Below are 15,907 nucleotides of genomic sequence, written 5' to 3'. Positions count from 1 at the left end.
CCCTCCATCCACAGTGACCTTTGCTCAGATTAGATCAGATCAGATTAGGACTACTGGCCAGAGTAAGAATTTCAAGATTTGTGTTTATTTTTTCTGTTTTTTAATGTTTAAAAACTACATTTATCATATAAATCTGATTTAAACAACAGGTCATTTCCTGATGACACATTACCTTTAAATCAACAGACAAACACAATAGGGAAATGACTCGCCCCCAGAGGCCGTGGGGTACTCGGTGCCGGGCCCGTTGATTTCAATGGGAGATGTCACAGTGGCAGGGACCCGGTCTGTGGTCTCAGGCAGTCAATGTAAAAGGAGTAGAGTCATGGGGATAAAGTTATTGAGATGATTCATGACGCCACTTGTGGTTTCTGGTCAGTTTGACCAGCGCTGCAGGGTTGCTTCTCTGGGACAGATGGTGTGGTGCAGCAATGATGTTGAAGCTCCCCACAGGTAAAGCTGTAGTCCCAGGGCAGATGAAGAGAGTTGGTAGATGGTGAGGTAGTGTAGAGCGAAGGATGCAGTAGTGCGGGGAACGTGGTGCAGAAATAAGTGGAGGACACAGTGGAATGTAGTTCCAAGGCTTTACTCACAGTCTGTTGCGCATACAGATGCCCACTTCGGTGCCGTGTCCTCCGAGTCAGTTGCTCAGCCAACTCCCAGGCAAGATTGAGTACACCTTTCCAGCACTCCTCCAACATATGCCTTTCCTGAACGTCTCCTCACTAGCCCTTAAACTGAAGTACTTGTAGTTGTGAATTAAACTCAAGTTCCTCCTTCTAGATGTTACTTGGAACTCGACTCGTACGGCAGATAGCTGTAGCCTGCTTCGGGGACTTCCTACTCTCAGGTCCCGGCTCACACACGTTGCTATTGTGCCCCCGAGTCTTGGGTGGGAATAAAGTGGTGACAACTTCTATTCCTCCGGTTTCTGCTGCAGGACCATCAGAATCCACACAACTTTGGATACTGGACTCCGTACCATGCGCTTTAACTTAGGGAAGGGCTCTGCTCTCACCCTTGTCCTCAGTTCTCTTCTCCCCACGTTCCATACTAATCTATCTTCCTTTTGAAGAATTAGGCTTTCTCTTGCTCTTTCCTGTGCCAACAGCTCCAGATCACAGGAGTCTGCTGCAGCACTTGCTTTCACTCCATCCCTCTCCGGGGATCTTCTTTCACTCACTAATCCTTTCCTAATCTTCTCCCGCTCTCTTATGCAGTCTAAGCTCCACCCGCTTACCAGCACCCTTCATGAATCAAAGCAGCTGCCATAAAGGGTGCTCTGCTATTCTAAAGTGTCTGTGCTGGGTGCAGGTGTTGGAGTGTGGTCAGGCGTCTCCACCTTACCTGGAGAGTGGGATACTACACCTCAGGAGGAGGTGCAGTACCTCTGTGGCGACTGAACCCTCAGGGGTGCCACAGAAGCCCATAGAAAACATGGTGCTAGCTTACTCCACCACAACAATCCTTTCGGATATACTGTATATCAGATATTTTTGAGATGTCTTACAATTGGCTATAAATATCTATGATGAGAATATTACTTTAATCGTTTACCATAGGTTGAAAAGTTATTGATATTTTATTTTACTTTTTATTCTTCCCCCATATTAAAAAAAATCTGCTGACTTTCATTGAATAGAAACATCTGTCTTGGCAATCCTCACACAGCTGCATGACTTGTTACCAAGTGGTCGACCTCTCTTTTGCAATAAGCCCTGCACCTGTGTAAGCCATCAATGTTTGATTGGTGGGTGCTCAGAGACCCCCGACGAGCAACAGAATGTAGGAGCCACATCCCTTTCATTGTTTACACAGGCACCCCGCGATACACAGCTGCAGGCACTGTTACAATGTACTAGAATTCTCCTGTTTAACTTTGAGTCCTCTGTTGATGGCGGCTATTCTATGATTTGGGTCCACATTGGTTAAATTTTGATGTTAAAGTTCTGATATACTTATATAGACTACTGCTGTTTGTGACAACTTTGGGATAAATTACCCGAAGCTTTGTTTTGTTTCCGACTTGATTTATTTTTTTTATGGACAGATTTATAACATTTTGTTTAACTGTTTAGGAATATCTGGACAGTTGGCAACCCTGAAATTAAGTGATTGCCATTTTCTGTGCTAGGGTATGTGCACACAATGTTTTTTTCAGGCAGATTCTGCCAGGAACCAGCCTGAAAAGAGCGCTTGAAAAAATAATGTACATATGCACCGCAATGTCAAAATGACTTGCTGTGCACATGTTATGTCTTTTGTTTCTTCTTTTAACTGCTTAAAATGGGTTGTCCCATGAGAAAAAGTTGATTTTAAGCAATAGATCTTGGAATAATATTAAGTTCCATAATTGGATGTGATTAAATAAAATGTTCCTGTGCTGAGATAATCTTATAAGTGTGTCCCTGCTGTGTACTGTGTAATGGCCGTGTCTGACTGTACAGGGACATGCTCTGATCATACCACAGCTCCTGGGCAGGGGAGGAAGCAAAAGAGAGGACACACACAGGACAGCCTGGGGTCACAGCTGATTCTTTCTGCAAGGTAAAACATTTCCCTGCCTGTTTTTAATCAATGTTTTTCCTCACAAGAAGAATCATTTGTGATCTTCTGCTGTAATGTCTGTATATTCTCTTTTGCTCTCGTTCCCAGTAATCCTTAGCGAAAATGCCCGCGATGACGTCCGTTCTCGCGGGATCGCGACGTCTCGTGGTTATTCGCAATGACGTCGCGCGAATGACCGCGAGACTTTGCGATCCCGCGAGAACGGACGTCATCGCCGGCATTTTCGCAAAGGATTACTGGGAACGGGAGCGTGGAGAGAGGCGGGAAGGATGCGCGGGACGTCGGAAGGTGAGAATAACAATATTTTTTATTTTAAATTCTATTTTTTACAGGGATATGGTACCCAAAGCCCGGAGGACAGTCTCCCCTCCTCCGGACCGTGGGTACCATCCGCAATTGTTCTGCTTACTTTTCGCATGGTGTGCACAGCCACATGCGGAAAGTAAGCAGAACAATGCATTCCTATGGGTGCGGGATCGCCGCGATTCCGCTAAATTAATGAGCATGCTGCGTTTTTTACCGTGAAGCGATTCCGCCGCGGTAAAAACCGCAGCATTAGCACAGCATTGCGGAATCCCATAGGAATGCATGGGATGCTTATTTTTTGCGTTTTCGCGGCAAAATCGCGCTGTTAAAACCACCGCTGAAATGCGAAAAAAACGCCATGTGTGAACTCAGCCTAAATATTTTTCAAAAATCCAGACTGCTGACAGCTATGAATAAATTACTTACTCTTCAATGCAGGTGAGCAGCTGCAGTTCTGTAGGGACTTGGTGTAAACCATTCTCCTGTAATGTAGCTGTATAATAATGAAAAGAAAAATACATCTGTGGCATGCAATAATTTATCATTTATCTACACATCTTCATATGTTCTCTTAGGTTACATAGGATATAAACAGGGGAATGATTCATGTAGGGAAAAGAGATTTACTAGAGCAGGGAAAAGAGAAGAATTAGCTGGGTAGAAAGGCAAAATGAGCAATTGTAGGTGCACAGTGCTATATAATATGATGATTGCAATATATTAAAAGGATAAAAACTTTGATAGTAGTGCTTCTTTAACAAGCAGTTTCTGCACAGTAATTGCTTGAATAAAAACAACGAAAAAAACAAAATGATGTCCAATAATAGCTGACAAAAGCAATGCCAAAACGCGCGTTGGGGTGGGCGCATCCCGGGGGACTCCATCGCCACATGAGGTACTGCACAAAGCACTTCACTCCTCTTTACCTTTTAACCCCTATGTGACTTATTAATGTATTTTTTGCTCTCATTATTGCACTGAATCCATTGTGATCTTGCTATTTAATAATTGCTGCACAGTTACTATATTGGTTGCATTGGCACTTTATTCATTTTCATCAAGTCTTTTTATATTTTTATATATATATTTATATTATTGAGTATTTTTTGCACTTTTATGCACTGGCACTTTGGGTATGCCTCATGTAAGATACTTAATTTTGCTTATCTTCACATGCCCTAGTATTTACTTCATTTTTATCATTCTATGTCCCCTGTGTTGTGCCCCTTTTGGCATTGTTTTCCTGCTCCTTTTTTATATTCATTCACACTCACTTGAGTAAAATTTGCTATTATTGGACATCATTTCATTTTTTTTGCTGTTTTTATTCTAATTTTCCGAGTTGTCCCCCATTGGTTTCCATGTGTACACTGCCGTGACATCACATGTGCATTAATACCCTAGGTGGTGTACCTTTCTTTGAGTATGTCTAATCAGTACTTGCTTGGTAATGTAAGTAGTTTGTAGTGCTGTGTTCATGCAAGGGGTGGGATTTAGGACCCTGTGTGGGGCTGCGCAGAGTTGTAGAATCTGCAACCCAGGTTATTACCTTTGCTAAAAAGTGGAGCTTTTTCGGGGTATATTAGGGCTACCTATGAGCACTTTTGGCAATAACTTCTATTTAGTAAAATCACTAATCTGGAGCTACCAACTCCTTTATGAAATAAAAATGGCAGCCACAGACTGTTGATAAGTGCTCTTTAAAAAGAAGTGAGTTTATTTCCTTTAGGTTTAAAGGTCTATCCTCCAGATTGTCCATTAACAACATAGAGAACAGTACAGGGGACTTTGATCAAAACTTATAGGCAAGTCCTGTTCTTAGCTTACATTAAAGTGACTCTTCATAACAAAAAAAAAAAATTTAGAAATATTTCCATCTTCTTGTCCTCTTATCTTATTGCAATGACCTGACAATGGCTTTGCAGCGGTGGGCACATTTGACATCCATGGGCAAAAATCCAATTAGTCCCTGGCTTAGAACAAAAAGGCCACAGCACTTAGAGAATTCAACATTGGCGGACTACCTTAGGCCATGATTATTTGATTATGGGTCCAGACCACTGCATAAGGTTGGTGGTCCACAAGTGTTAAATTCCCAGACCATCCTTTTAATCATAATGTTATGCGGCATTCTCCTTTCAATCGTGTTTTAGCTGCTCATTATATAAGATCACTGCTTGCTGCTTGTTCACGTCCGAATATTGAAAACCTGGTTACATTATGTGCAACAAATACTGGTGTCCAGGTCAATGGGTGTATCAGAACCTCCATTAGAAATTGGAACTCTATTTATTTAGGCCTAGTGGTCTTAGGGAGCTATCCGTAATGTTTTTTCCTGTCATCCACCAAAAATTACCTGGGGTGTTGTCGTGGCTTTTCATAGCATTCTCCCTGCTAAATGTTTCACCAAACAGACTCTTAAGAATGGCGTTCGCAATAGGAAGCATCATTGCTGTGGATGCAGTGTTACTCAACCACATGGATAAGAACGCTGTTGTTATCATCATGCCTAGTATAAGCCTGGAATGAAAGAAAAGTATATTTACTCTGTTGGGTGTTAGGAACAATCTATTTAATGGATTAGATTAATGTAGACTTAAAGGGTATGTCCACTATTAAAGTCAAACTTTAGCGCTGCACCATTTCTAAAAATGTAAAATAAATCAGCAATTATCTTGATTAAAGATAGACTGTTTTGCGTACACAGTATCTGTGCCTCCTATGAACAAGAAAATGACTTCTGTAACACTGCCTCCTAAGAGGAAGAATATAACAACTATAATACTGTCCCTTATGTACAATAATATAACTAGTATTATACTGTCCCACTATATACAAGAATAACCAGAATATAACTACTGTAATATTGCCCCTATATACAAGACTATAACTACTATAATGATCTTTTTATTTACAAACTGGCAAGCATATGTTACAAAAATATTACATTAAAATCTCAAAGCAATAAATAGTAAAGGAGATAAATATTGTGTTGTTACATCACTTACACAATAGCATTAGCAAACATTGACAAATCCCGATACATGGATGTTCCTCCAGGCCACATTAGCTGGGTTCCTCTTTATATCCTTCTTATATACAGCCTTGAGATTTTCTAGGATCTTATACCTAAGTGTCACAGGACAGGACTTCCTTATTGATGAGCAGGCATCACCGCGCACACCACAGATGGTAGATGGTCACCACATTTATTATATACAGAGAGCTTCTGTTATACGCCCTGAGCTCAGGTTGGAAATCTACGAACAGCAGCTGACCATACGACTGTCCCACTAGGTGAGGTAACTTTAGGGACAAGGACACAGACTCCCATACCTGCATACTGAAGGGGCTCTCCAACAGCAGATGGCCCATCGTCTCCAGTATATGGGGGCACTCTTCTCTGGGACAGGATCTGTCTGATACATTCCTGCACTTTAGATTATCTCTAACATACATTTTACCATAGAGCGCCAGCCACGCTATGTCTCTCATATGAGGGGGAACTCTGGGGTCTAGCACATTTTTTGCAGCCTGTTTTACATCCAGACTCGGAGCGCCCCTCAGTTGTACCTGGACACTGAAGTGAGATGAAAGGACATTCCTATACAGCTCTTTCCTACTAAGCTGCTTGACATCATCGTACAAGATCCTCCATCTGACGACCTTACTTATTATGTGGACACCATACCAAGAAACATTATTCTTTAGTCATCCTGAGATTCTCTTGATGGGGTCCCCTACTGACCACACAGACACAAACTGCTGGATCTGGTTCTTAAACAAACAAGACCATGGCACCTTCTCTGAATTCTTACAAAATGAAAAATTCTTCAGAAGAAACAAAAGATTAAAGAAGAGTTCCGGACAAGGCATGAGAGACCACCATCCTTATGAGGGAGACAGACAATGTTTCTCCTTACCACATTCACCCTGTTATCCCACAAGAAGTGAAAGAAGACATTGGTAAGTCTGGGGAGCATATAACTACTATAATACTGCCCCTATATACAAGAATATAACTACTATAATACTGTCCTCTATCTGCATGAATATAACTAAGTGTATCTGAACAGTAAAACAAGGTACTACAACTCCAGAGTTTGCTAAATCTTTCTGAAGGTCTTTTGCAGTCAAACGGCGGGGGTTCTGATTTGTCTCTCTAGCAATCCTGCAAACAACTCTCACTGAAATTTCGCTTGGTCTTCCAGACCTTATCTTAACCTCCATTATTCTTGTTAACTGCCATTTCTTAATTACATTTCAAACTGAGGAAATGGCAACTTGAAAATGCCAAAAGGTTAGAGGAGGCTAGGTTTTTATAAAGCTGGGAAATTTGCATCACCTGGACTTTCTAACAATGATAGTGAACAAGCCATAACCCTAACAGGCTAATTAAGATCTTAAATCTTGGGTAAAGCTATCTGAGCACATAAATCTTCAAGGGTGCCAAAACTTTTGCACCATTTTGCATTTTGGAGTTTTTAAAATGTAAAAGATGACAATATTTTTTTTTTAGTCTAAAATACAATGGAAACATCTCATTTTTAACTTTCGCCCTTTTAGAGATCATTTCACCTGCAACTTGCTTAACTGTTCACAATGACAATAATTTTGACCAGAGGTGCCCAAACTTTTACATGCCACTGTACAGTAGGTATGAAAAGTATTCAGACCACGTTAAATTTTTCACTCTTTGTTTCATTACAGCCATTTGGTAAATTCAAAAAAGTTCATTTTTTCTCATTAATGTACACTCTGCACCCCATCTTGACTGAAAAGATAGCAGAAATGTAGAAATGTTTGCAAATTTATTAAAAAAGAAAAACTGTAATATCACATGGTCATAAGTATTCAGACCCTTTGCTCAATATTGAGTAGAAGCACCCTTTTGAGCTAGTACAGCCATGAGTCTTTTTGGAAATGATGCAACAAGTTTTTCACACCTGGATTTGAGGATTCTCTGCCATTCTTCCTTGCAGATCCTCTCCAGTTCCGTCAGATTGGATGGTGAATGTTGGTGGACAGCCTTTTTCAGGTCTCTTCAGAGATGCTTAATTGGGTTTAGGTCAGGGCTCTGGGCCTCACCTTTGTTATTTTAGCTGTGTGCTTGGGGTCATTGTCTTGTTGGAAGGTGAACCTTCGGCCAAGTCTGAAGTCCAGAGCATTCTGGAAGAGGTTTTCATCCAGGATATCTCTGTACTTGGCCGCTTTCATGTTTCCTTCAATTGCAACCAGTCGTCCTGTCCCTGTAGCTGAAAAACACCCCCATAGAATGATGCTGCCACCACCATGTTTCACTGCTGGGATTGTATTGGGCAGGTGATGAGCAGTGCCTGGTTTTCACCACACATACCGCTTAGAATTATCACCAAAAAGTCCAATCTTCGCCTCATTAGACCAGAGAATCTTATTTCTCATAGTCTGGGAGTCCTTCATGTGTTTTTTAGCAAACTCTATGCAGGCTTTCATATGTCTAGCACTGAGGAGAGGCTTCCGTCGGGCCACTCTGCCACAAAGGCCCGACTGGTGGAGGGCTGCAGTGATAGTCTACTTTGTTGAACTTTCTCCCATCTCCCTACTGCATCTGTAGAGCTCAGCCACAGTGATCTTCGGGTTCTTCTTTACCTCTCTCATCAAGGTTCTACTCACATGATTGCTCAGTTTGGCTGGATGGCCAGGTCTAGGAAGACTCCTGGTGGTCCCAAACTTCTTCCAGTTAAGGATTATGGAGGCCACTGTGCTCTTAGGAGCTTTGAGTACTGCAGAAATTCTTTTGTAACCTTGGCCAGATCTGTGCCTTGCCACAGTTCTGTTTATGAGCTCCATGGCCAGTTCCTTTGACCTCATGATTCTCATTTGGTCTGACATGCACTATGAGCTGTGAGGTCTTATATAGACAGGTGTGTGCCTTTACAAATCAAGTCATATCAGTTTAATTAAACACAGCTGGACTCCAATGAAGGAGTAGAACCATCTCAAGGAGGATCACAAGGAAATGGACAGCATGTAACTTAAATATGAGTGTCTGAGCAAGGGGTATGAATACTTATGACCATGTAATATTTCAGTTTTTCTTTTTTAATAAATTTGCAAACATTTCTACATTTCTGTTTTTTTCAGTCAAGATGGGGTGCAGAGTGTACATTAATGAGAAAAAATGAACTTTGTTTCACTGCAGCCATTTGGTAAATACAAAAAAGAGTGACAAATTTAAAGGGGTATGAATACTTTCCGTACCCACTGTATACAGAGTAAGTACTATAATACTACGCCCTATGTACAATTATTTAACTATAATACAGCCCCTTATAGACATAATCACATACAGTATTTGTAAAAGACAGCTCTTACCGAGCAGGCTGAACTCCCACAAACATAAGCACTTTCAAGGCAATTCTTCTGTGCAGATTCCACTGTTCAATAGCAGCCGCCATAAGAAGTCCACTAAGGAATAGAAAGTTTGTATCCAGGAAGTATTGGGGACAGACTTTGCTGGAGGGCAGGATTCCCATGAAAGGGAATAGTACTATTGGCAGCATAGCGGTAACAGCCAAAGGCAGCGCTTCTGTGCACCAATATAAGGCCATGAGCAAGACCACATAAAGGCATTTTCCTTCCTGCAAATACAACCAGAAAATCATAGTTATATTCATTGTGGAGAACAAGTGACATCATTATAACCTAAGATATTAGTTTTATGATATTAGAAATAGGGCAGCTCCTTTATAATCTGCCCAGCATTGCACCTTAGTCCTGTTTCCTTGCAGACTGACTCACTGTGCGATACCAATCACAACCTACTGACATTTAAACCTGGCCAGCTAAATCATGCAGCTGAGGCGACGAAAACGAAATCTCCGAACACGCCAAAATACTCGGAGGTCACCCGAACATGCTCAGGAAAACCCGAGCAACGAGTATACTCGCTCATCACTAATAATAATGAATAAAGGTCTGAAAAAACAAAGATGCAGATTTAATTTGCATTACAGTGACCTAACACATATTAGATTAGTTGGGGGGGGGGTAATAAAACCGGCTAGTTCCCTTTAATATCTTCTCTTAGATGAAAAACAAGTAGTTGAGATTCACAAGTCCTTGGTCCAATGGCCACATTAGTAGCCCATGGCTGCAGGATCAGAACCTCTTCTGAGTGTTGGCCTGGTGCAAAATCATGTTTATGTCACTCTATAGCGTAATTGTATCGCAAGGTCTATAGTCTATTAGAAGGGATGCCGGAGGGAGTAGGAGGTTAGCATCGCTCTGATCCGACGGCCACAGACTGCCGATATGACCCCTGGGCTGGGGTCCTGCACATTGTTTGGCTCAACTCTAGCGACAACCAATATGGCTGCTGCCATAACCATAACCCCACTCCAGGCACCGTTTTCCAGACCCCTGAAAGTCAAATCTGCTTACCCTTAAGGTACTGTCACACTTAGCGATGTACCAGCGATCCCGACCAGCGATATGACGCGGTCAGGATCGCTGGTACATCACTAAGTGGTCGCTAGTGAGCTGCCACACAGGCAGATCTCACTAGCGACATCGCTGGGGTCGGGGGTCGCTACTTACCTGTCACACTAGGCGATCCTGACGTCCTCCCGCCCGCGTCCACGCTCGTCGCTCGTCTCTCCACAGGAAGCCCAGCAGGAAGCTGACGACGAGAAACAGTCCAGGACGTTCTTGCGTGATCAGCGATAACCAGCGGGGGAGCGGGTCGTAGGTAAGTATCAGACACAGCGATATCGCTAGCAATATCGCTATAACGTCACAAGTTATAGCAATATTGCTAGCGATATCGCTTAGTGTGACATGCCCTTTACAGTTGTGTAATAGATCTTAATTTGCCATTCAGCACACTAGAAAAGGTGGTTGACAACATCTACACATACTTACCAATATTTCAACCCTAAATCATATTTGTACTCAATAAACCTCCCAAAAGAGAGATTTATTGGATTTCCATATTCAAATGGAGACAGTTATAGGGTTTGATGCAAGGTAGAATGTTTTCTATCACTAGTGAGAATTATTCCCTTAGTATTAGTTTATTTCTTCCTAATTCCCATGTTGTTTAATTGGTATTATAATGTGTTAGTTTTGTCACTGGAGATTCCCACTGATTATAACAATGATGTTAGCATATCATGTGTTTTTAAGGAGTGTGATCTGTAGGCCTTGGACTCTTAAATTTTATCTCAACTTTACTTGTGTGCTGGACTTTCCTGTTTTACGCTATTGTGAAACCTAATTTCTGCTTTTTTCTAAGCGTATGGACTTCTGAATGTTTGGAGTAAGGAGATAACAGATTTTCTTCATTGCATGTAAGGCTGGGGTCACACTGCATTTAGGCAGTCCGCTAGACGGACTGCGTTACACCGCTGCATAACGCGGTGTAACGCAGTCCGCTAACGCTGCCATTGCCCTCCATTGTCAGGCGCATCGCGACGCATGCCGTAAAGCAGCACACGTTCACGATGTGCCGTCATTTAGTGACGGAGCCGCGGATGTGGGCTGCAGCGTCTGAGGCTCCGTCACCGCTAGCGCTGATGAATCATGCTATGTGTTGGTTAAACGCAATGTGAACCTGGCCGAAGTCTTTATCCCATTCCACTACCAAAGCTGCAAAATTTACACAAGTTAACATAATCCAACATAGCAATGAACATAATACTTTTTCCTATCTAGAAAAAAGGACGTTCATAATGGCATAAGCAAAAGGACAACTCCCTTAGAAATATATGAACCTACATAGAAAACGGAGTATAACGCCATAGAGTCAATAAACATAGACGGTTATAATATCAAAAATTATTCGCTCTTTATTAGTACAGGTGCATAAAAGGTGTACATAACAAAATACAATCATATGATCAGATGTCGGACATGACACTAAAAAAGAGAGGGGATGGATACATCGCACATGTATGGTAAATGCAATGATACAAAAATTGATAATACATAGCCCCAAAAACCTGCATAAAGACTGATGCCCATGCTGAAGAGTCTCACACTTGGCCGTCTAGTGTTACTACCAAAGTGAAGTACATACCAAAAAACATGGGGAATTCATACAGGACCTTCCAGTAAAGTGCTATGTGCAAAAAGGTGTGGGGACATGCCCCCCGATGAAGCCCAGCGCGAAACGTGCGTAGGGGCTCTGGGGCTGGACATCACGCACATCATGCACAAAAATTTACACAAGGTCTAAGGGTACCGTTACACCTAGCCACTCACCAGCGATCCCGACCAGCGATATGACGCGGTCAGGATCGCTGGTGAATCGCTGGGTGGTCGCTAGTGAGCTGCCACTCAGGCAGATCTCACCAGCGACATCGCAGGGGACGGGTATCGCTACATACCTGTCAGACGCGGCGAGCCTGCGTCCTCCCGCCCGCCTCCACGCGTCGCTCGTCGTCACAGCAGGAAGCGCCGCAAGAAGTGGCCGACGAGGAATGGTCCAGGAGCTTCTCGCGCGATCAGCGATTACCAGCGGGGGAGCCGGTCGGAGGTAAGTATCACATGCAGCGATATCGCTAGTAATATCGCTGTAACGTCACAAAATCGGTGACTTTACAGCGATATTGCTAGCGATATCGCAGTGTGTAACGGGGGCTTAACTGAGCAATAGTGGACCCCTTGTCATGGATCTAAACTGAGTAGAGTCTAAATGACCCCAAACATCACTGCCAGACACAGACAGAAGAGGGCACCTGTGCAAGAACAATATATTGTCCCTTTGCAGCCCAATAGCTCACCATAAAGCACAACCCCACCTGCTTTGGAGGTAGAAATCAGCCCCTTTACCTCTTGATTACGCCAATGATATGTCCACTCCTACCAAAAACAATAAAAACTTTAAATTTTTGTGGTGCCCTAAAATGTGTATGTTAGAGGAGATAAGGATCGAAAGAGAATTCAAACGCTCGTTCCTTTTCTTCCCACAGGAGTCTGGCAGCTGCTGACTACCCTCTCCCCAATGAAAATACATGAACGCTCAACTTGACAGTTATTTAAAGGGGTTTTCTGGGCTAGGGACAAAAGTCTGAAATCACTTTATGTTGTTGCAGACTTCCAAATCATGACAGTGTGGAGTGTGCATGCAGTCACAATTCATAGTGTTCCCGGAGTGAGTGGGAAGTCACACGATCACATGTATGCGATTAGCACACTGACAATACGTTCCGGACTAGATTCTCTTCCACTTCTCTCAATAGAAGTGAATTGAGAGGAGCTGGGAATACAAGAGAACTTGATAGTGTGTACACCGCACACTGTCATGATTGAGCAAGCTGCAGTCACATAGAGTGACTACAGACTACAGCCTGACAAAACCGCAGGTGTCAGTGAAACGCGCATCAAGGTGTGCGGTTAGATATCAGCCATAACATTGCCTACACGTAAGGCCTATATAGCTGTTCTTACCTAAACCATTTGTACTGCTGTTAGGGCTAGAGCTCGAGCTTGTGTTTTTTATATTCTGTCTGTATATGTAGATTTTAATGTCCATTCATCTCCTATTGTTACATGTTAACGCTTTTGGAGTTTGAACAAAATGTATTATTGTTATACTAGGGATCATGTTTCTTCATACTCTATAGGTTTATATATACTGTGTGTATATATATATATATATATACATATATATATCTTCCTGATATGTATACAGTCATATGTAAAAGTTTGGGCACCCCTATTAATGTTAACCTTTTTTCTTTATAACAATTTTGGTTTTTGCAATAGCTATTTCAGTTTCATATATCTAATAACTGATGGACTCAGTTATATTTCTGGATTCAAATGAGGTTTATTGTACTAACAGAAAATGTGCAATCTGCATTTAAACAAAATTTGACCGGTGCAAAAGTATGGGCACCCTTATCATTTTCTTGATTTGATCACTCCTAACTACTTTTTACTGACTTCCTGAAGCACTAAATTGGTTTTGTAACCTCATTGAGCTTTGAACTTCATAGCCAGGTGTATCAAATCATGAGAAAAGGTATTTAAAGTGGCCACTTGCAAGTAGTTCTCCTATTTGATTCTCCTATGAAGAGTGGCATCATGGGCTCCTCAAAACAACTCTCAAATGATCTGAAAACAAAGATTATTCAACATAGCTTTTCAGGGGAAGGATACAAAAAGTTGTCTCAGAGATTTAACCTGTCAGTTTCCACTGTGAGGAGCATAGTAAGGAAATGGAAGAACACAGGTACAGTTCTTGTTAAACCCAGAAGTGGCAGGCCAAGAAAAATATCAGAAAGGCAGAGAAGAAGAATGGTGAGAACAGTCAAGGACAATCCACAGACCACCTCCAAAGACCTGCAGCATCATCTTGCTGCAGATGGTGTCACTGTGCATCGGTCAACAATACAGCGCATGCATAACGCCTTTTTGTATGACCAAACAACTCAATCTTTGTTTCATCAGTCCACAGGACCTTCTTCCAAAATGTAACTGGCTTGTCCAAATGTGCTTTTGCATACCTCAGGCGACTCTGTTTGTGGCGTGCTTGCAGAAACGGCTTCTTTCGCATCACTCTCCCATACAGCTTCTCCTTGTGCAAAGTGCGCTGTATTGTTGACCGATGCACAGTGACACCATCTGCAGCAAGATGATGCTGCAGGTCTTTGGAGGTGGTCTGTGGATTGTCCTTGACTGTTCTCACCATTCTTCTTCTCTGCCTTTCTGATATTTTTCTTGGCCTGCCACTTCTGGGCTTAACAAGAACTGTACCTGTGTTCTTCCATTTCCTTACTATGTTCCTCACAGTGGAAACTGACAGGTTAAATCTCTGAGACAACTTTTTGTATCCTTCCCCTGAAAAACTATGTTGAATAATCTTTGTTTTCAGATCATTTGAGAGTTGTTTTGAGGAGCCCATGATGCCACTCTTCATTGGAGAATCAAATAGGAGAACTACTTGCAAGTGGCCACTTTAAATACCTTTTCTCATGATTTGATACACCTGGCTATGAAGTTCAAAGCTCAATGAGGTTACAAAACCAATTTAGTGCTTCAGGAAGTCAGTAAAAAGTAGTTAGGAGTGTTCAAATCAAGAAAATGATAAGGGTGCCCATACTTTTGCACCAGTCAAATTTTGTTTAAATGCAGATTGCACATTTTCTGTTAGTACAATAAACCTCATTTGAATCCAGAAATATAACTGAGTCCATCAGTTATTAGATATACGAAACTGAAATAGCTGTTGCAAAAACCAAAATTGTTATAAAGAAAAAAGGTTAACATTAATAGGGGTGCCCAAACTTTTACATATGACTGTATATCTTCCTGAACGGCTCTTTTCTTATTATTTATGGACGTATATATGGTATTCTTAATTTTTGCTACCAGCAGTTGACAGATGATGAATTCTAATACATAATGCCAGAAGGATAGTTATGGAGCGGGCCTGGCCAAGCTCAATGTAAGTGAAGCACCCACAAAACGGCGTACTGCATAGGGTCGGGGTAGGCACAATTCTATTAGATTGCTAGCCAGATATAAAGTGAGGGTCGGTGTGCACTATTATATAAGGCCTGTTTCACACAAAATAATAATGATATTATAATAATAATAATAATAGCATAATAATGATACGGTTACAAATTTTGGATGAGGATATGGAAATAGATTCTGCTCCTAAATCCACATAAAAAAAGCACGTCACATACTTTTTGAATAAGTTTACAACTGATTTTAATGGGAAACGGTCCTGTAGTGCATATGGTGCTGGGTTTTTCATGTCATTTTGAACATTTCCCAGTAAAACCAATATGGAGGCTTATTCACGGAGTATTTGAAGCATTATTTTAATATGAATTTGCAGTCAAATCAGGTTCTAAATCCTTGTAAAAAGCTGTGTCAATAGGCACTAAAAGAGGTCATGCATGCTCGTGGCTCTCTACAATAGGTTTTTTGCTTAATGCCTAATGTTTCACAATAGCCATAATCTACAGTGGAATTACAGGTATAGAAGGCCTCCTGTCTGATTCACATTCTCCTTTCTGGAGTGCCTGTTGGGTGA

At 41.7% G+C, this 15,907-nt stretch overlaps 1 protein-coding gene across 1 annotated transcript in view; it reads right to left on the bottom strand.

Moving 5' to 3' along the window:
* The window catches only part of SLC13A3 (solute carrier family 13 member 3), a 44,687-nt gene that overhangs the window by 23,004 nt on the left and 5,776 nt on the right, over positions 1-15,907 (bottom strand). The window contains exons 2-4 of the mRNA XM_073582412.1: positions 9,229-9,494; positions 5,231-5,394; positions 3,301-3,367 (exon numbers count right to left, since the gene is read on the bottom strand). Of these exons, the coding sequence (XP_073438513.1) occupies positions 3,301-3,367; positions 5,231-5,394; positions 9,229-9,494 (497 nt within the window). The remainder of the gene's footprint in view (positions 1-3,300; positions 3,368-5,230; positions 5,395-9,228; positions 9,495-15,907) is intronic.

This window comes from Dendrobates tinctorius, unplaced genomic scaffold (assembly GCF_039654945.1).
Source record: "Dendrobates tinctorius isolate UK_male_01 unplaced genomic scaffold, ASM3965494v1 ptg000071l, whole genome shotgun sequence".
NCBI classification, from domain to species: domain Eukaryota; kingdom Metazoa; phylum Chordata; class Amphibia; order Anura; family Dendrobatidae; genus Dendrobates; species Dendrobates tinctorius.
This window is presented reverse-complemented; position numbering and strand designations above follow the sequence as displayed.